General features: G+C 55.7%; 1 protein-coding gene across 1 annotated transcript; it reads right to left on the bottom strand.

Moving 5' to 3' along the window:
* Nucleotides 1–4,984: 4,984 nt before the first annotated feature.
* Nucleotides 4,985–7,218, bottom strand: TFF1 (trefoil factor 1). The gene is made up of 3 exons (XM_042955362.1): nt 7,067–7,218; nt 5,468–5,620; nt 4,985–5,061 (listed from the first exon to the last, which is right to left on the bottom strand). Exons 1-3 carry the CDS (start codon nt 7,140–7,142, stop codon nt 5,045–5,047), a joined length of 246 nt encoding a protein of 81 aa, XP_042811296.1. The 5' UTR covers nt 7,143–7,218; the 3' UTR covers nt 4,985–5,044.
* Nucleotides 7,219–21,371: the final 14,153 nt, after the last annotated feature.

Genomic DNA, 21,371 nt, shown 5'->3' with positions numbered 1-21,371 from the left:
CCATGAGTAACAAAGCCCTTTGCCTCTGAACCAGGAATCTCGTATCCTCTGCCAGCACCTGGCAGTCTGTCGGCTTGCAAGGAAGGTAAACTCAGCCCTTCCAAGTCCTCTGCACTGACTGAAAGTCCTTTCCACGTTTGCCTTTAGAGTACACGTCCCCAACTTTCAGGTCACTCAGTCGTGTCGCACCACATACGTATGTAGCTGTGTGTGGTTTTCCCCGATTCAATCTGCTACCCCCCAAACGGCCAGCTCAGAGCAATGTTACGAGCTGAGAACAGTCAAGAAATCCCTTTAATAACAATGCCAATGCTCTTCCTGTTGCCAACTGTAACTTTCCATCTGCTCGGACCCTACACGAGTGACTGTTCCCTAGGAGCCCTTGACACTTTCCGGTAAGTTCCGGTGCTGGGCTTGCCATGTGTGTGTCTCTCTTTGAGCTGATGTTTCCTATCAGGCTCGCAGGCACTGAACATTTCCACCAACCGCCTTTCCCCGAACTCACAGAGAAAGGTGAGGGAGTTTTCTTAAGCTAACAATATCCTTGTCAGTGACCCTACAAACATGATCTGAAACCACAACTTGGCTTCAAGAACTGGTTCCTGGTCTGGCGTTTAGTTCAACATTTTTCTGAACAGAACCCTGTTCCTGTGTGGGAAATCATCCGGAAGAAAGGGTCGCCAACAGGTACACAGAACAGGAAGGCTCGTGGAGCAAAGCCACAGAGCGTGGTAATCCATCTGTAACGCGTGTGAAAATCGAGAGGCAGGTTAACATTTCGCCTGAGGTGCAGGTGGGTTTAGAAGGACCACACACCTGATCCTGGGTCAGGAAATACTCACAGGTCCTGTCCTGTTCTCGGACTTTCCACCAACGCATGGTAACCGGGACCAGAATCGGCGTTTGAGCAAGGGGCCGGGACATGGATGGCACCAGGGGCCACCACCAGCTCAGGCTTCGTTGGAGAGACCCGGGGTGAACGCTTCCCGCCCAGCCATAGCCCACGGTGACCCGCAGAACAGCCGTGACATTAGTCTGTGTTTCTGGGGTTGACACATGGACCCCCATTTGGGCCCTGACGGGAGTCACGATGGGTACCTGACCGAGGGGTGTCAGAAAGCTGTCAGCCCAGACACACACAGTCTGCTTCTGGTGGCCTGGCCTCTCCAGCCCTGCCTGTTTTTGGCAACATTTCTGTTGTTTGTTCCCTTTCGTCATGTCACTTGTCCTACAGGTTACCGTCTACCTTTTTTTTAAAGTTTATTTTATTTATTTACTTTGAGAGAAAGAAAGAGAGCACACGAGCTGGGAAGGGGCACAAAGAGGTGGGGGGAGAGAGGATCCCCAGCACGTTCTGTGCTGTCCCTCAGTGTGCGGTCCTTCACCGAGGTGGCCTGAGCTAACACACCGACTCCAGCTGGAGGAGAAAGCGGGGAGAGGGTTATCTGGCTTCAGGGTGTCACTGGAACCTCAGGGCCGCAGCCCCGTCAACTTCAAGGTCAGGACGTGCCCCCGCCCTGGCCTGGCCCCTCTCCATCGTCCTCCCCGCTCCTCTCCTGGGAGCTCCTCTGTCGTGCATTCCGAGATTCTGGGTCCGTTCCAGGGCTGACGGAGACCAGCTCTCTCCCACGCCAGCTGTCTACCTACGAGATCCCCCAACTCCGCCTGGAACGTGAATCACTTGCCACGGGAGACTTCCTGAAGTCCTTCAAGGACGTGGAAAGTTCTGGAAGGTCCCCTGAGATGCTGGCTTCCAGGCTGGTGGGAAAAGGGCAGCAAGCGGGATGGGAAGGACAGCTTTGCCAGGGTTTAAAAGGATCAAGCTGGCATTTTAGCTTCGTGTCTAGTAAAACCAAGATCACTGTAAGCAGACACATCACTCCATTGCCTGTTCCTGAAAACGACATAGAAAATATACAAATCTTTCCACTGCCAAGCGATGTGTTCAAACAGAGCAGTTATCAGGTGGCCTCCTCTCCTCCGACGGAAATCCAGCGGTGTAAGGTATGGAAGGCTTGCCCCAAATGGCCCCCTTCGCTGGGTTCCCCGGGGCCCTTTAAGAGCCGAGTGTGCGTGCCTGTGTGTGCACGCGTGTGACAGACACGTCCTTCCTGGCGCCTTAGCAGCACAATGGTCCCCACGAAGGTGCTTTGTTGCCACAGCTGCCTGCTTCCCACCCCCTTTGGCACTTCAAGGACTCAAGGGGCCCCAGGCTGCCACAACCAGGCCACCCCGGGCTCCTATTGCTGGGAGGCAGGGGAGGGCTGGGGGTGGCGCCGGGGCCTGGAGAGGGGGCTGGAGGGAACTGGAGGGGCCTGGAGGGGGCCTGGAGGGATCTGGAGGGGACGAAGAGGGGGCCAGAGGGGCCTGGAGGGTGGCTGGGAGGGTGGCCAGGAGGGGGCTGGGAGGGGTCTGGAGGGGGCTGGAGGGGGTCAGGAAGGGGCTGGAGGGGGCCTGGATGGTGGCTGGGAGGGTGGTCAGGAGGGGGCTGGGAGGGGTCTGGAGGGGGCTGGAGGGGGTCAGGAAGGGGCTGGAGGGGGCCTGGAGGGTGGCTGGGAGGGGGCCGGGAGGAGTCCAGTGGGGGGCTGGAGTGGGCCCGGGAGGGTGGTCAGGAGGGGGCTGGGAGGGGTCTGGAGGGGCCTGGAGGGTGGCTGGGAGGGGGCCGGGAGGAGTCCAGTGAGGAGCTGGAGTGGGCCCGGGAGGGTGGTCAGGAGGGGGCTGGGAGGGGGCCGGGAGGGGGCCATAGGTCCACCCATGAAGCAGTGACTCCTTTGTGTTCCCAGCGCTGAGGACACAGCCCCTGTCACCACCGCAGAGCCTCTCTGTTCTGCCAGGCACCCTCCCTCCTTGGGCCCGAGGAGAAAGCCACACGCCCCCAGTGCCCCCGACCCCAGCTCCGGCCTCTGCGCCCACGTTACCCCTCGGGCTCCCCAGCCCCCGCAGCAAAGCTTCAGGGAGCTGCGGGCCACCAAGGGACGGAGGGACCAAGGGACACAGAGCAGCTTACACTGAGTGTCGCCAAGGCAGTTCGAGTCCTAGAGCCTTCGGGGCGCCCCACCCCTCTGATATGTCAGGACCCCCGCTGCCGCCTGAGTGTTCTCTCGCCCTCCCCTCGTCTGTAGTCTGCTGGCGGGATTCTTGGACAGGGTGCGATTTTCCACAAGGACAGAGTAGCAGAGACCAAACTGAACCTCCCTTGTGCCCCACCTCCCAGGCAGGGACAGAAGGCCGCGTGTCCCCTCTGGAGGCAGGGCCATCCCTGCAGAGTCCCCAGGCTCTCTCTAGTCTGCAGCCCAGATGGTGGGGCCAAGATCACACAGCCACGCATCCTGGATGGTCCCCAGCGGATGCCAGACCCGGATTTCTCCCCGTGTCACATGATGGGAGGGGGAGCTGGAGACACTACCAGCCTTCAGCCCCTCCCCCCACCCCGCCCTCACCGGGCAGAAATCCAGGGAAATGCAAGGAAGGTGGGGACACAGCTAGTCACCAGGTCCGGGGCCCCTCCTGGTGCATGGGCCAGGAGGAAGGCCCGTCCCTGCTGGACACTCCCAGCCACGGGAGCACTGCGATCAAGGAGCCCCCGGTCAGCGGGTCACGGAAAGTGCCGCTTGAGCCACACAGCCCTCTGGGGGATTCGGGGGGTGGGGGGGCATCTCACAATCACATGCCCTGCTTGTTGGCTCCAGCAGAGAAGTCGTCTATTGTCCAGCACGCTAGGTCCCGTGTGACACGGGAAGGAGCGAAGGCGTCCTCCACCCCCTCCTTTCTTTCAGCTGCATCCTTGAAACTATCACAGACCCGGATTCTGGAGAGCCCGTGATCCAGGAGGGTGGCTGGGCTGGTCGGGCTGTGTGCCTGCTCACGCGGGAGACTGGCAAACGTTCTCCCCCCCATCCTCGTCAGTTGGGAAGATAAGGACGAGATATCATTTGTAAGGGAGTTGGTTTCGAAAACAGAAAGATACGCCTTTTAACTGTCCCCGCAACACCTGCCGTTCACTCCTGACAAGGACCCCGAGCTTCCGCTGAGAGCCTGTGTCACACCAAGGGTTTAGGGAGTAGCCGGGGGGGAGTGCTGGGTGTGAAGGAGGAAACCGATAGATTGCCTGCTCCTTTAACAGCTCAAGGGAGGACTCTGCCGAAGGACTTTCACGTTGGGTGAGAGTTCGCTGCACCCCTCTCCCCCCACGGTGGCTGGGCCTTGGTTATGTGTGGTCGAGGAACAGAAGACCAAACGAGCAGTCGTTTAACCCGTCGGGACATTTGGGTTTACTCAACATGAAGTCTCAAGGTGGGTGAGTCAAATCAGGAGCCCAGGGGTGTCAAACCTCTAGTTCTATGCCTTTTCCTCATTAGCACAGAACGGCTGCTTGGAGCAGCACATCACACCCTCAGAGCACACAGCGTCCGAAGGCAAGGCTGCAGAGCCTGGCCAGGACCGCCAGAGGGAGCTCTTCTCCCAAGGAGGAAAAGTCGCTCCCCAGAGCCTCGGAATAGACTCCCTTGTGCCTCAAGAGTCAGAAGGAAGCCACGCAGCCTCCTGCAGCTGCGAGAGGCTGGGAGAGTGAGTACTGGCCTCTGCTTTATGTAGAGTGGGAGTCAGGTAAGAAGGAAGGTGGGGAGTGGGCGGCAGGTCCCCGGGGAAAGGCCTGGGGCTCCATGTCATGGGGGTGAGCCCACCCCTCTGGTGCCGGGGACCAGACCAACCGCCCTCCCCAGGACGCGAGCTTTGCCCGAGACCATCTAGCAGGCCTATGGGTTGACGCCCACCGCTGACACACGCCTAGGAGGCCTTGGTGGCACGGTGAGCGCGTCATTCCCTCCTCGGGCCCTCGCAAAGTCCAATCATGTGCAGTTTTTCACAAGAACTGAAAACGCGAGTAACATCCATGTCTTTTAATCTTTAAGCCAATTTCGAGCAGGGGAGTGTGTGAGTCCGTCCACGCCGTGAGCGCTGGTGCAGGTGCGGAGGCCCCGAGGGCTGGGCTCCCGGCCACCGGGGAGGCCATGGCCGCTCCTGGCGAGGCTCGGCCGAAGCGCGTCTAGAAGGAGCACTCCTCTGCAGGGTGAGGCGGGGGGAGAAGGCGCGAGGCAGTGAGAGGTAAAGAACCACAGAAATTGGACTCGGCAGCCCAAGGGGGACATTTCCTTGGAAAACTCGCTCCAGCCTCATATCGTGGTTGGCGTTTACTCCACTGCAGCCAAGCGGCAGGTAAGGAGCAACCAGGATTCGTCAGAGGCTTCCGGTTAGCCACGCGAAGAAAAGCCACGAGCAGACAGAGCTCCTCGCCGGGCGACGTTTCGGCCCGGTCTTTGTGTCCCCAGCCCGACATCGGCCCGACGCCACCCCCCAAGGCCACCCCGCGGCCCCCGTTGGGCGTGCAGACACGGCCGGCAGTGCGGACCAGGGCCGTCCCGTCACTCATCCTACACCTTCAGACCCCCCAGAGCCGCCCCGGCCCTACCTTCGGGCGGGTTGTCCACGGCCACGGGGAAGAAGCACCACGGGACTCCACGCACAGTGTCGTCGAAGCAGCAGCCCTTATCTTTGCACTGGGAGGGCGTGATTCCCGGGGAGCCACAGTTCTTCCTCTTGTGAGGATCCACGACGCACGTCTCTGAACCTATAGGGGACAAGAGGCCAAGTCAGGTCTTGGGCTGTCGTCTGCCTTCCTTCTCCAGTTGAATCGGCAGCCAGCTGGCGCCGCTGATGGGGACTCGGGGCTCAGGGGACAAGAGGGACACCCTGTCCCTCGTCTCCAGATGCAAAGGCACAGAAGCTCAGGGCCATCGCAAGGTGCCCGGGATTTGTAAACGTCACGCCCACCGACAGAACTTACGGATGCATTCATTCATTCCAGCCAACAATAACTCCACTTAGCACCTATGGAGCATCATTTGTGCGTGCTAGAAACAGAAATTAGCACAGCAAAACCAGACGGTGAAGGTCAAGCTCGTGCGGGGCCCTGTGTGCCGGGAGCTGGGGACCCGGAAACTAAAAATAGGACAGTCGTTGTTAAGAAGCTAGCAGCCTAAGGGAGGAGAAAGCCAAGTAAATGCCCCAAACGGCACAGTGTGTCCGTCCCAGGGTGCTGAGGGCAAGCACGGGACGGACAGGGACCAGACTGAACGAAGCAAGGAGGGCTTCTAGGTGGGGACGAGGCCGTGGGGGGTATCCTGCAGGGGGAGCGGCGTGCTCAAAGGCAGTCAAGAGAGAGGGGGAGCAAGGTGCGTTTCCGGAGGCATCGCCCCGTTTGCAAGAAAGACGCAGGGGCTGGGGTGGGTGGGCGCCAGCTTTAACCCGGAGTGGGGGCTGGTGATGGAAGCCAGACCACGTGGCCAGACCGCGCAGGGGACGCGGGGCTCCCGTGTGGCCTACACACGAGAACTGAAGGGGCCGAACCCACGTCTGTTCCTCTGTTAGACCCGGCAAAGCACATGAAGGGGAGGATCGCCTCAAGCTTTCTCTGAAGAAAGGGTTCCGTGGCTTCGTGGGAAAGTTCTGGACCATCTCCCACCGGCTGGGCGGCCCCTGCAGGATGGCAGGCTCCCCGGGTCTGGCTCTGCACCCGAAAGGGGAGGTGGCATGGCCCCCCCCCCCCAAACACACACACAGGGAGGCTGTGAAGTCAGGAGGACACATGCGCGTGCACGTTCAGACGCAGCTCTGCGTCCCTCCCCCTGCCCGAGGGCGAAGTGGCAGCTGGGGGTGGGGGCGGGGGGCTCGCTGGGCGATGCGGCCCCTCCCGGCCGGCACTGCTCGACCGGAAGTCAAGGTTTCCAAGCTGCTGTCCATCCAATGGACTGTCGCTGTCGCATGACAGAACTACGCGAAAGCGATTTCCACTGGGGCGTCCACCCGCGTCCTCCCAGCAGCGCTCGGAGCTTCTGTGGCCTCTGCTCTTTCGCTGCTTTCCACCTGCCTTCACCCTCCAAAATCCTCCCAGGGCCCAGAACAGTGCTCGGCTCAAACACATGGACTGTGACACACGGTGTCCGCCCCCCCCCGCCAGGGGCTGACCCAGGTCTGGCGCCCACCGTGAAGCGGGGAGAAGGCTGCTTACCCAGCTGGCCCTGGGCCAAGGAACTGAGGGCCAGTGTGGACACCAACAGCAGGACGCAGAGAACCCTGGGCTCCATGGCGGCCGTGACCTTCCTCTCTGCTCTACCGGAGACCACGAGTCAGGGATGAGAACCCGTCCAGGCTCTGGATTTTATGCAGGCTCTGTTTGCCCAATGAGTGTTAGGTAACATTTGCCTAAGGAGGGTCCTGCAACTCTCCACTCCGCATAATCTCCTCTGATCAACACAGTGTGCTGATACAAGCAAGTGCTGAATTGTCATCTAGCTGAGGGACCTCAGAAGGTCCCTCCTGTGCCGTGGGAGTCTCCTGGGCCACGACCCCATCCAGCTCCTAACCGCAGTGGAGGCCCTCCTGCGAATGTCAACATTTCACTCACCGACGAGTGAGTCACGGGAGAGGTGGCCCGAAAAATCACAGTTGTGTCAACAGTGGCTCACGGGGTCACCCTTCACGGGGTCGGCTGATGCGGGGACGGGGTGGGGGGTGGGGTGGGAAGGAGAAGGAGCAAACAGGGCCCAGCCATCAGACCACGTTCTCCATCGATCTGAGATTCTGAGAATCCAGGTGGGGGCAAGGGGGAGAGCCCTGGCGGGACAAGAGGAGCAGGAAGGGGACAGGCCCGTGTCCCCTCCCCTCTCCACCAGAGCACTCGGGACTTCGAACGTCATCTTCTCTCCAGGAGTTCTGTCTCTGTTGGGCGTTTCTGTGGCAAAGTCGTATGTGACCAAAGCGCGATGAGGTCCCTCCCGGAGGAAACGTGACTCCCCCGAAGGGGCTCACGATCCGCGGGGCACCAACATTGAAAACTCGGAAATGTTTAACATCCCACTCAGAGGACGTGCATGAGCATTTTTACTTACTTACCTAATTTTTTTTTCTTTTCCCTTAAAAAAATTTTTTTAATCTTTATTTGTTTTTGAGAGAGAGAGAGAGAGAGAGAGAGAGAGAAAGCACGAGCGGGGGAGGGGCAGAGAGAGAGGGAGACACAGAATTTGAAGCAGGCTCCAGGCTCCGAGCTGTCAGCCCAGAGCCCGACTCGGGGCTCAAACTCACACTGTGAGATCATGACCTGAGCCGAAGTTGGATGCTCAACCGTCTGAGCCACCCCGGCGTGCCTAAATTATCTTTTTAAAATTTCATGTTCATAACCAGAAGTTGTGTAGATAAGAGCAACCATCTAAACCGACTGAGGACAGGTGTTCCTCCCTCTGGGGGACCGCTCTCCCGATCTCAGTTCCCTGAGTGAGGCCCCCTTGACTTTGTGCTCAAGAGCCACCTGCAGCCTGCGCTCCCCTGGCCCCAGCTGCTCTGGGGTCTTCCGTCCCGGAGCCCTTGCCGTCCCGGTGCACAGGGAACTTGCTCTGTCCCCTGGAGACAGAAGGTCCGCAAAGGCAGGGGGCTCTGTGTGCTCTGTGCATTCCGGTGGCCCAACGCTGATCTCCGTCCTTATTCCATAAATATCTGTGGAAGAATGAATGAATGAATGAATGAGCCATAGGAGAAATAGTTTTTCCTCATTCAAAGATGGGGCTCTAAGAACGGCTAGCCTTGGAGAGGTGCTCACTTTCCTTGTGCCTGGTGAGTAAGTCCTTGCGGCCCCTCTGGAGGGGAGCTCCCACCCTGAGCCCAGGCCCCTCTCAGGCCCGCCAACCAGGGTCTCCAGGAGAGGCCCCATGTGCAGGACCCGGGGTGGGAGGACCAGGGCGCAGAGTCCTCTGTGGGGTTCAGTTTGCCAGGGATGGGCCTGGGGGGGGGCGGGGGCTGCATCCGCAATGTTGCTCATGATGAAGGAAAACCACTACTCACTTCTCAGGGTGATGTGGGAGCTCTCAGACACAGAAATGCAAATTGCACAACAGTTTGGGAGAGAAGTGTGTGACGTTCAGTGGAGTTGACGCTACATAGGCTCACAATCCAGCAGTTCCCCTGGTTCTGGGTCTACTGTGTCCCACAGGTAAGCCCCCCACATTTGGGCAGAAGGAAACACGGACAAGGACCATCTTTGCATCATTGCCTGTAATACCTTTCAAAAAAAGAAAGGAGGAAGAAAGGGAGAAGCTTTTTAAAAAAGGAAGAGAAGAAAGAAAGGAAGAAAGAAAGGGAAAGAAAGAAAGAAAGAGAAAGGAAGAAAGAAAAAAAAAGAAAGAAAAAAGAAAGAAAGAAAGAAAGAAAGAAAGAAAGAAAAGGGAAAGGAAGAAAGAAAGAAAGAAAGGGAAAGGAAGAAAGAAAGAGAAAGGGAAAGAAAGAAAGAAAGAGAGAAAGAAAGAAAGACAAAGGAAGAAAGAAAGAAAGAAAGAAAGAACAAAAGAAAGAAAGAAAAAGGAAAGGAAGAAAGGAAGAAGGAAAGAAAGAAAGGGAAAGAAATAAAGAAAGAAAGGGAAAGGAAGAAAGAAAGAGAAAGGGAAGGAAAGAAAGAAAGAAAGAAAGAAAGACAAAGGAAGAAAGAAAGAAAGAAAGAGAAAGAAAGAAAGAACAAAAGAAAGAAAGGAAAAGGAAAGGAAGAAAGGAAGAAGGAAAGAAAGAAAGGGAAAGAAATAAAGAAAGAAAGGGAAAGGAAGAAAGAAAGAGAAAGGGAAAGAAAGAAAGAAAGAAAGAAAGAAAGAAAGAAAGAAGAAAGGAAGGAAGGAAGAAAGAAGGAAGAAAGAAAGAAAGGGAAAGGAAGAAAGAAAGAAAGAAAGAAAGGGAAAGGAAGAAAGAAAGAAAGAAAGAAAGGGAAAGAAGGAAAGAACAAAAGAAAGAAAAGGGAAAGGAAGAAAGAAAGAAAGAGAAAGAAAGAACAAAAGAAAGAAAAAAAAAGGAAAGGAAGAAAGGAAGAAGGAAAGAAAGAAAGGGAAAGAAATAAAGAAAGAAAGGGAAAGGAAGAAAGAAAGAGAAAGGGAAAGAAAGAAAGAAAGAAAGAAAGAAGAAAGGAAGGAAGGAAGAAAGAAGGAAGAAAGAAAGAAAGGGAAAGGAAAGAAAGAAAGGGAAAGAAGGAAAGAACAAAAGAAAGAAAGAAAAGGGAAAGGAAGAAAGAAAGAAAGAGAAAGGGAAAGAAATAAAGAGGAAGAAAGAAAGAACAGAAGAAAGAAAGAAAGAAAGAAAGAAGAAAGAGAAAGGAAGAAAGAAGGAAAGAAAGAAGAAAGAGAAAGGAAGAAAGAATGGAAGGAGGGAAGGAGGGAGGGAAGGGAGGGAAAGAGACAGGGAGGAGGAAATCAGGAGGAGGGAGGGAAAATAAAAGAGGAAACAATATAAATGTTCATACATGTTTATTGACAAGGGAAAGGGAGAAAGGACGTAAAATATACGCGCACCAAGTACCTTGCAGACGATGAAAATGAATGAGTAAATGGAAATGAATAAATATTGAAACAAAGCTGAGTGAAAATATAAGAATGACCTTTACAGTGTGAACCCATTGCTGATGCAGATTTCCGAGGTCAGCAAGGAGCACAGAGCGAGGGCCGCCCCAGGGAGGCCGAGGTGGCAGCCCTGCGTGGGGGGCAGGTTGCTGACCTGTGTCCGGGAAGGGGGACAGGAGGACGGGGACATGGGAGTCAGGAGGCTGCCGAGGGCCATCAGAATGCGCATCATGTTCCTTTCACAGCCGGAAATGGGGGGGGCGCTGTGGTGGAAAGGTCGGCATCTATTTAAGGAGACGCAGATTCACGGGTGTGCGTCCTGCTGTTCTCCCTGTGTTCCCTGCGGTGATCCCTGCTCCCTGGGAATGGCTGGGTGGGGGGTTCGTGGGTGCACTGGGGGCCCGGGCACTGTGACGGGGTGGTGGGCTGGCAGGTGGGGTGCTGTGATCTGGGGGCTGCGCTGGGGGCTGGGGTGCTGCGACATAGGGGCCATGCTGGGGGCCGGAGTGCTGAAACCGGGGCAGGGGGCGCTGGGAGCCAGGGCGCTGTGACTGGGGGCCTCGCTGGGGGCCCGGGTGCAGTGACTGGGTGGCGTCCTGGGGGTCAGGGCGCTGCGACCGGGAGCGGGGCTGGGGGCCGTGACCGGGGGGCACTGGGGACCGGGGTTTTATGACTGAGGAGTGCTGGGGGCCCGGGCCTCATCCAGCAGCAGAGGTGACCCCCTGGGCCCCTGTGTGAGGGGGACAGCTCTCCTACCCAGCAACCTCCGCAGAGCGTGGGCCACAGCACAGCTCACCCAGGTGTCGGCCCAGGAACAGGGCCCCAGTGTCCTCAGGACCATTCCACGCCTGACGTGGCCTCCAGGTGCGTCGGGGTTAGACCCCTCACGACCCAAGGCCCCGGGGAAGCTGCACACCTTCCTGGACAGGAGCCTGGGGGTGTCGAGAGCAGAGTCGGGCAGCATGAGAGCCTGGGGAATGAAGGCGCCGTGCTCAGAGCACTGACATCATCATACCCGCTCAGGGTGAGAGGCCACCGTCTGGGCGGGCTGGAGCCGTGGGCTTGGTGGTGGCCAACGGCTCATGCAGTGGACACGCTGAGGGTCCCGACACACGTCAGCCTCGCTGCTCAAGGTGGTCTGTTCCCTCGCAGACGTCATGAAGTCAAATCTGCATTCTAGAAAGTTCCCAGGTGCTTCACGTGCACAGTAGGTGCAGGAAACCGGGTGCCGCGGCGGAGGATGGGGTCTCGGGCTCAAGGAGGCTTGGGCGCTGGAGTGCACCTATCACGGGCACCCTTCTTAGCCACACTGGGAACGCCCGGAATGTGCCTCTGTCACTCAGGTGCTCAGAACCGCCTTGGAGAGGGACCACCAGCATCCTTCACCATGGGATGGAGGCCAGGTCCCTTTGAGGAAGGGCCTTGCATCGAGGCCACAAGTGCCGTGATGGGTCTTCCCCAAGCCTTCCCCAGAATGATCTGAGCCACTCACCAGTGCTATGGGTTCAACTGTGTCCCCTCAAAAGATGTGGAAGTCCTAGCCTCCAGTACCTGTGAATGGACCTTATTTGGAAATAAGATCTTTGCAGATGACCAGGTTAAGATGAGGTCATTGGCGTGGACCCTAATCCGATATGCTCGGTGTCCTTATAAAAGGGGACATTTGGACACAGACATACCCAGAGGGCGGATGATGTAAAGACACAAGCCAAGGAATGCCTGAGTCTCCAGAAGCCGGGAGAGGGGCCTGAGATAGATTCACTCTCAGAAGGACCTAACCCTGGGGCCACCTTGATTTTGGACCTCCAGCCTCCGGACTGTGTGACCATAAGTTTCGGTTGTAAGTTCCGTTTGTGGTACTTTATTACAGCAGTTCTGGAAGACTAATCCAAGCAGGGTGAGTGAGCACCAGAGAAAGGAAAATATTTGGAGTTTCTGATGGTCATTAAATATGAGCTCTGAATACCACTAACCCCGAGACCCAAACTCATGTGGGTCACCAAAGAGGGATCCCGTGGGTTTCAGGCCCGAGATGGACTCTTGGCCCGAGTCTGTCCCATTATGGGTCCCTTGGGGACCCCCCCAGGCCCAGCGAGACCGGCAGCCCTCTTTGCAAAAGACCCAGTAGTAAGTACACCAGGCTTTCTGGGCTACTTTGCTCTCGGTCGTGCATCTTCTTTGCTTTATTTTTGCAACCCTTAAAAAGTACAGAAACCGTTTTTAGTTTGCAGGTTCACAGGCAACGTTTGGCCCCCAGACAGTCCTCTGTTAAGCCCTGTGCCTACAGTATCATAAATGTAACTGCAGCTGAGGCTCCAGAGGGGGTAGCTTTCCTGGAGCACCCCCCCACCCCCACCCCCCGGCCACCCGGCCCCTGATCTGCAGCGACTGACCCGGACAATGTCTGCCCTTCCCCCCCTTCCCTTTAGACAAATTAGTCCACAGGATTTTGCTATCGTCCGGCCCGGGTCACAATACACCCCCACAGTGTGGCGGGTTGAGGCTCCTGCCAGCTCTCCTGCTCTGTCAGAACACTCTGGAGAGACCTTGGACACGGTGCTAAACGTCCTGCTGGCCCATTACACTGGTGTCGTGAGGTTACGTCAGCTGGATTTGGAACATGGGACCGAGGACGCCTTCGGAAAGCCCACGTGCGTCAGAGATCACAACCGCAGAAGTTCAGGGTCCCCGGCCTGTTAGTGGGGTGTTTGGGAGTGTGGGGCAGTGGAAGCCTTCCCTCTAAAGGGGGAGATAAACCTCTGCACCTGCACCACTCACCCCAACAGATGCACGTGGGCCTGTTTGGATTTCGGAGGTGACATATACTACATTTGAACGTTCTGTTCTGGCTCGTCGGCCAGGCTATCAGTAAAGATTGCGGTTTCGAGAGGACGTCAGAACAGCACACGCCTCACAGGAGCGGGCGGGGCTGTGATGCGAGAGCCCCGACCCTCGGGGCCGGGAGGCCGGACGTCTTGAGAAATAGGCACGGCCGAGGCGGACGCTGTATGGTCGGGTCTGCACGAGCCTTCCCTCTGAGCCCGCAGCTGCCGGCGGCCCACGCTTGCGAATTAACAGAATGCACAGTCCACGGCGTGGGATACAGAACAGTGCAGCGTAGGGCAAGGAAATATAACGATGGGCGAGTAATTCGCCCGTCTTTCCACGTGGCCCAGCACGCGGGAGCAGTTACCTCGACAGAATGTGGACTCGTGTGCTCAGCGGGCAGCTGGTGGCCCATATGTCAGCTGATGCCTTAGACCAGAGCAGTATATGGTTCCTTCCCAACCGAAGTGCCCATGTCTGGGCACCAAGCAACAGATGATTATAGGCTGGGACTCCTGGAAGAAATGTTGCTTCTGATGCCCATGACCACGGCCCTCGTGGGCTGGAGTGCTGTGGCCCACGACAGGCTGGCTTCCAATCAGAAACACACTCCTGGGTCCACTGAATTGGCCGTGAGGGCTGCTGTTCCTGCCTCCAAAACAGCAGACAGAGGAGGAGGTGTGACTGGAGGGACCAGTCCCAATCGTCAAGGGACATAGTGCTTCTGCACAGCGGGGTCTGGGAGAACGATGCTCGTTCTGTGCCCTTGCTCTGTGCCGACAGCTCGGAGCCTGGAGCATGTTTCGGATTCTGTGTCTCCCTCTCTCTCTGACCCTCCCCCGTTCGTGCTCTGTCTCTCTCTGTCTCAAAAAAATAAACGTTAAAAAAAATTAAAAAAAAATATGTTAAAACTATGAAGTTTATAGTACACAGGATGAACAAAGGTTTAGAAACTGTGAGACATAAGCGTCTTATGCACGTCAGAATTTAAAACCCTGGAGTGCCCCCGGATACAGAAGCAAAGAATAGGAACACAAAACTTGAGAAGACCATATGTAAATGCCTAAAAACTACGGGAGAGGTGAGAACAATAATTAGTAGTCGAAGAAATAATTTAAAATGACCGTAACAGGGGCTCCGGGCGGCTCAGTCGGTTGAGCGTCCAACTCTTGGTTTCGGCTCAGGTCACTATCTCACGGTTCATGGGATCGAGCCCCACATCGGGCTCCATGCTGAGTGTGGAGGCTGCTTGGGATCCTCTCTCCCTCTCTCTCTGCCCTTCCCTGCTGACTCTTGTGCTCTCTCTCTCAAAATAAGTAAACAAACTTTAGAAATAAATGAATCAATTAAACAATAAAATAAAATGACTGTAACAGTTTAATTCCGAGGAGGCCACCGTCGGGGCTGAATCTTGGTGTTTGGAGGCTTGATCCACGGAAGGGGGTGTTGAGCCCTGACGTTTCGTCTCCCGGCGAGCAGGGTGGTGGTGGCTGGGGCGGGGCCGTGTCAGGGAGGAGAGAGCGTAGAGGCTCCCCGTGTTCACCATTTCTGTTCCCTTCACGGCCAAGTCTGCATCTCCCTGGCCTGCCCTGCATGGCCTTGGGGTTTCTGGATGAGACAAGGACTTGAGGGACAGGAAAGGGTGGCTTCCCTCAGTGAGGTAGCTGAAATCTCCAAGATAACAGACGCTGCGGGCCGGCCCCAGATCTGTGTTTGACTTCAGGGAAGGTGCCAGGAAGCAGGTCTTGGGGCAAACACATCGGGGTGTGGCCCACGGGGAGGCCTGCTTGGTCCAATACCCCTCGCTTGACTGGCTCACCGACTGCGGGGTCAGGGCAACACTCCCCTTCCTTTTGGAGGAGAGTGAAATCTTTACACGCGACTCATACGAACACAGTATTTTCGAGTATAAAGTCGGTTACGCTCGTTACAGAAACAGTTCAATGACAAGGAAAAGCAGAATCCCGATGTGACTTGCCATCTTGCCCCCTGCTGTTTCTCCTTCTTTTCCCGACTGAGTTGTTCTTCACCCTCTTTGCCGTGTTCTTTTTGGTGTGACCAGAACATTCTCCACGTTACTGCGAATTCCATACGGTAAGCTGCTGACGTTTCCATGAAGCTTCCTCAGACCCGCCATAGCCGCACTTCGGTGATGATTTTTACATCACGGGTCAATTCAGGGTTGTTGACGATTCTTCACGATTACTGGGATTTCTTTCACGAACGTCTTCATGCGAGATGATTTTTTCTGTGCTTAGGACGGTTTCCTTGGGGCAGCCCCCAAAGTACATTTACTGGGCCTGGGAGCGTGTTCTTCCTAAGGCTCCGGATACACAGCACCGCACGCCGACTTCCACCCAGGCGATGTTCATTTCCGCTCGCCCTGGACGGAGGCGTCCATTCACCCAACCGCCGTCTTCTGGTTTAAGAACCAAAATTTGACAATTTTGCGCAACTGGCACTCCCTGACGTGGCCCCGCTCCCCCTGTCACCACCCTGCGCGCTCCGAGACGAAACGTCAGGGCTCAGCGCCCCCTTCCGTGGATCAAGTCTCCAAAAGCCAATATTGGGCCCCAACCATGCCCTCCTAGGCATTTAAAACTAGCAGCGAGCGACGAGGGAGCCAATGCCAAGTCTGTCACCAGCAAGCCAGCGCCTCCAGCATCCGGGCTGTGCCAAGCTGAACCTCCCCCACATGGCTCAGCACCAGCCAGGGCTGAGCAAAGCCCAACTCCTCCCAGCAGGTGAGTCTGGAATTCATCCGCTGGTTCCTCTGCCCGGTGCCGGGGAATATGGGGGAAGTGTGGCCCCTGAATCCCCCTCTGAACATCTGAAGCCCTTTGGTCAGCTTCAACCGTGTCGACCCCAGACATAGGCGTGCGGGTCGGTTTTCCATTTCACACGTGGGGATTTTCCATCTGGCCTGCACTGTTGGTGAACTGTCCCTTCTCCCGCTGAGCAAGGAACAAGAGGCATCGCACGTGAATTACTATTATTGGGAGCTTCCCGGTGATGGCAGTTCAGGTCCCTGTTCTGTTCTGAGGCCATTGTGCTATGCTATTTAAAAGTCCCAGAGATAGGGGTGCCCAGGTGGCTCAGCCGGTTGAGAGTCCAACTTCAGTCGTGATCTCGAGGTTCGTGAGTTCGAGCCCCGCGTCGGGCTCTGTGCTGACAGCTCGGAGCCTAGAACCTGCTTCGGATTCTCCCTTCCCTGCTCATGCTCTGTCTCTCTCTCTCTCTCTCAAACACAAATAAACATTTTTTTAAAAAATTAAAAAAATAAATAAATAAACGTCCCAGAGATGAAGGCAGAACAAAGAAGGGGCCAGAGCGTCCTCTAATCTCAACTGATGGACAGGGAGACTCTTTTACTGGACAAAGGCCCTGGGGTTGGTCTGAAGATCCCCAAAAAACTTTACTTCCTGTTTATACCTTTTATTCATCTTCCCTTGGTTATTTGCTTCTTCTAAACGTGGTTACCGAGGGCTGGGTCCTACAGCTCGGGCAGGTCTGGTCACACAGTGATGCTTGGATTATGATGCATAAAGGATTGTGACTCTTAGACCAAGTCCTAGTTCGTTGGCTGTGTCCTCGCCTGGTCCTCATGTCCCTGCGGGGCACAGCGGCCCTGATGACAGCCTGGCATCCCTCTGAGCTAGTTGTCAGGGTTCCAGCTTCTGCGCAAACCTCACACCTGCTGGAGACAAAACTGAAAACGTTTTACGACTTTTATCATTACAGTTGTTACTGGAAGTTTATGCAAAACCAAACCGCAGAAACAATCTCCCCCAGCCGGGATCCTGTTTCCTCTTCCTGACAACCCTAAGATTTAGCCCAGGCGGGTGATCGGGGAGGGCTCTGGGGGGTAGGGGTGAGACGAAGAAACCGCCTGAGTCTGTGGTTAGGCCGAGGTGGTGAAGGCTGGAGCCCGCCCCAGTCACACTCCCAGACGCAACCACGTAAAGGGTGAGCCAGCGCGGGTTGGTCAGCAGCCCTCTCTATGGTATGACCAGCAACGTTGACAGGAGTGACTTTATTTTTAAAATATAAATGAGAAGCCATCCAAGATTCTCCCCATATTTTCCTCTCTCCCCCACATCCTTGGATACTCTCTTCAATAGCAAGAAAGATGGAGATGGAGTTATCGAGCTTGGGGCCAAACTCAGCCCAGAGGTCTCATGTGAAACGCACCCTGAACACAGGAGGCGGGGAATGGCTTCATATCCACAAGCTCCTCTGTGACATTCTATTTTTTTGTTTCTTTTTTTAGAGAGAGACAGACAGTGCAAGTGGGGGAGAGGGGCAAAGGACAGAGAGAGGGAGAGAGAATCTTAAGCAGACTCCACACTCAGCCCGGAGCGCAAAAGGGGGCTCGACCTAATGACCCCAGGATCACGACCTGAGCTGAAATCAAGAGTTGGATGCTTCACCCACCGAGCCACCCAGGCACCCCTAGTGACATTCTATTTTTAAATCCCTGCTTCTAAAAGGGGGCATCATGGGGCATCATGGTTCCTAAGCGTGTCAGCGGAAAGTTTAGACTTGCCTTGAAAGTCTGCCCTTCCTGTTTTTCATCTTCCACATGAGGAGGTAATGAAAACAAATTTCAAAAACATGTCAAAGGGGAAAGTCAGTTTCTGAGTCCACGGTCCTGGCCTCCCCGGCCAGAGTCGGTACCGATGATGGCGAGAAGAGGAAGGTGACAGTGGCTCAAAATAAAACATGTGGTATGTGCATTCTTGAAAATTTTATGACACTTCTGTCGCTTTAAAATATCATTTTGCGTTTTAGGGGCGCCTGGGTGGCTCAGTCGGTTGAGCGTCCAACTTCGGCTCAGGTCACGATCTCGTGGTCCGTGGGTTCGAGCCCCGCGTCCGGCTCTGTGCTGCCAGCTCGGAGCCTGGAGCCTGCTTCGGATCCTGGGTCTCCCTCTCTCTCTCTGCCCCTCCCCCATTCATGCTCTGTCTCTCTGTGTCTCAAAAATAAATAAACATTAAAAAAAACCCCGTCATTTTGCATTTTAAGACTTCAAAATGTATTAGTTCTTACGATGAAACAGCACCAACAGATGAAGCAAAAACTGATAGAGGAGAAAAGGGAACTAGATTACCCACAGTTATCATAGGGGACCCCAAGATGCCCTCCCAGCCACTGACAGTACTGGTCGTGGAATCAGCACAGACGAGGGGATGGGAGCCACACCTCACTCTCAGGACCAGCTGGTATTTACAGGACACACAGCCCCACAATAGCAAGATACACACTGTTTTTGTCCACGTACGTTCACCAAGGAGGACCACATACTGGGTCGTGAGACAAATCCCAACAAATCTAAAAGAACTTTAAAAAAAAAATCACACAAGGTACGTTCTCTGACCATAATGGGATCAGATGAGAAATCGACAGCAGACAGGAAAATCTCTGAACATGTGGAAGTTAAATCACACACTACTCAATAATCCTTAGGTCAACAAGGAAGTTTCAAAAGGAATTTAGAAGTGCATAAACCGAATGAAAATGAATACGTGACATATCAAAGTGTGCGGGACGCGGCTAAGGCAGTGCTGAGAGGGAATTCTGTCGCATCAACTGACACGGGAAATGAGGAGGGTTCTCAGATCAAAGCCTGAGTTTTCATCAGCCCCTGGGGGAGTACAGATTAAAACCGCAGTGAGATATCACCACTCACCTACCCGAATGGCTGAAATGAGAAGCTGTCGCAGCACCAGATGCCGACCAGGGCTGGGAAAACTGGAGCCCTCCCACGTTCCTGGCGGGGATGTAAAACGTCGGGGCCACGCCAGGAGAGAGCGTGCAGCTTCTTAAAAGCCCGCACCGTGCACGTACGGTCTCACCCAGCAACCTGAGAGACGCAGGCCGTTTGGTTCCACGACGCGAGAGCCGTGAGCCATTCTTCAGGAGGGAGACCAGGGCTTGCCAGGGCTTAGAACAAGGGCAAGTGTGGAGGATTCGTGAGGGGGTTCGGTGTGGTTTAAATGGGGGGAGCTTTGGGGCGCCCGGGTGGCTCAGTCCGTTGAGCGACCGACTTCAGCTCAGGTCACGATCTCACGGCTCGTGGGTTCGAGCCTGCTGCTGGACTGTAGTTTTGCAACGTTCTCCTTAGGGGAAAACTGGGCAGTTCATAGGAGACCCCTCTCTGCACTATTCCTATGACGGCATGTGATTCTATCATTATCTGAATAAAAACTTCAATTAAAGCAGACCAATAAGAATGATTCTGAAATCATAGCGTTCATGACCACGTAAACCGCAGAAAACCTTATTTATGTATTTCTTTTAATGTTTATTACTTTGAGAGAGACAGAGCATGAGCAGGGGAGAAGCAGAGAGAGAGGGGGCACAGACTCCGAAGCAGGCTCCAGGCTCCAAGCTGTCAGCACAGAGCCCCACGCAGGGCTCGACCCCACGAAATGTGAGATCCTGACCTGAGGCCAAAGTCGGACACTTAACCGACTGAGCCACCCAGGCGCCCAAACCAAAGGGAACTTGAAAAAAGTGGCTTTGAATGAAACCCAGAGAACAAACTGTGGGTGGCTGGAGGGGAGGTGGGTGGGGGACGAGCTAGATGGGTGACAGGCATGAAGGAGGTGCTTGTCGGGATGAGCACTGGGTGGGGGTGGGGGGTGTCCTATGTAAGAGATGAATCACTGGGCTCTACTCTGAAACCAAGGCTACGCTGCATGTGAACTAACTTGAATATAAACAAATTTGTTTTAAAGTCATTCTGAAGGTTATTTTCCTCAACCACCCTCTGGGTGATTGGCGACGGCTCCCGTCCTGGGGGTGTGAGAGGGTGCGGGAGTGGACAACCGAGTCCCCCTGCCAGGAAGATAAGGGGCCTCCCAGCCCCCCCTACAGGGGCCCACGGAGGGACTCTGCCTGAGGCCGGGGAGCCCCGGCACTGAGTGCAGCCGCAGGCCCGACTCCCTTGGGGGATGGAAAGGACTCGGGCGCCGGGATCTCGCCTACGGGCTCTGAGTCATGGTGGGGGCTGGCAGGTGTGGCTGTGGTGACGAAGCTGGGAGGAAGGTGAGATGTGTCACTCGGGTCAGGCCAGGAGGCAGCTGCCGGGGGCTGGAAAAGATTCTGGAATTTTCCAGTGACCAGGAGGCATGAGTGGGCTGCCTTCCCCAGAGCCCCACCTGGCGGCCAGGCCTGGGAAGTTTCTAGGTCTCCTTTGAAGAAGGCTCTCTGGGAGCGCAGGGGGGGGGGGGGGCTCTGTCGGTGAAACGTCTGACTTCGGCTCAGGTCATGATCTCGCGGTTCGTGAGTTCGAGCCCCACGGCGGGCTCTGGGCCGACGGCTCAGAGCCTGGTTCAGCTTCTGGGTCTCCCTCTCTCTCTGTCCCTCCCCGACTCAAGCTCTCTCTCTCTCAAAAATAAATAAATCTTAAAAAGATTAAAAGAAAAAAAAAAAAAAGGCGGCCCTCTGGGTGTGAGCTCTCTGGACCCTCGGGCAGTGATGGCTTCTGTCCCTTCCCCTTCCTTGCCTTTTCCTCCGGTGCCTCCAGGACTGTGTTGGCAACCACTATCGGCCGCCGTGGGCACCACAGGGAGACCGGGGAGCTCGGCTTGTCTGCAGCCCCCCTCGCTGCCCCCACCCGACCAAGGAAAGCAGGAGGGTGGGAGCTTCCAGGGTGCAAGTAAGCAATTTGGGGGGAAATTCAGAGCACGTCGGCACCCCAGAAGGGACAGGTGACCTGGGACGCTTCTGGAAGTGACACAGGAGCAGTCCAGCCGGCCGCGGCTCTCCGCCCTCAGCTCAGCCGGCCACCCGTGCAGATGCAGGGAACGTCGTGCCAGAAACCATCACCATGGCGGCAAGCTTTCCCTCTGGTGGGGAGAAGGGGGTCCAACGGGTAGGTTGTCGAAAGTAATCTATCTGAAGCCCGTGTTTCAGATTATGCAGCAGACGCCCTGTGCTTGTCGGCCATGGCCCTGTCTCTGTGCCACTGGTGAGACCCCATGCCTCCCGGCTGCTGGGGACCTGACCGGGAATCCGCATCTGCCCGCCTGGAGGGCGTGGTCCTCACACACACACACACACACACACACACACACACACACACACATGCACCAACCCCCGGTTGCCCTTCGGGGC

This window comes from Panthera leo, chromosome C2 (genome assembly GCF_018350215.1).
Source record: "Panthera leo isolate Ple1 chromosome C2, P.leo_Ple1_pat1.1, whole genome shotgun sequence".
NCBI lineage: Eukaryota > Metazoa > Chordata > Mammalia > Carnivora > Felidae > Panthera > Panthera leo.
This window is presented reverse-complemented; position numbering and strand designations above follow the sequence as displayed.

Bases quoted from the DNA above. Each gene is read 5' to 3' on its own strand.
- TFF1 (XM_042955362.1), bottom strand. From the start codon at position 7,142: ATGGAGCCCAGGGTTCTCTGCGTCCTGCTGTTGGTGTCCACACTGGCC. The intron at 5,621-7,066 runs GTAAGCAGCCTT...CTATAGGTTCAG, and splicing joins CTTGGCCCAGGGCCAGCTGG to AGACGTGCGTCGTGGATCCT.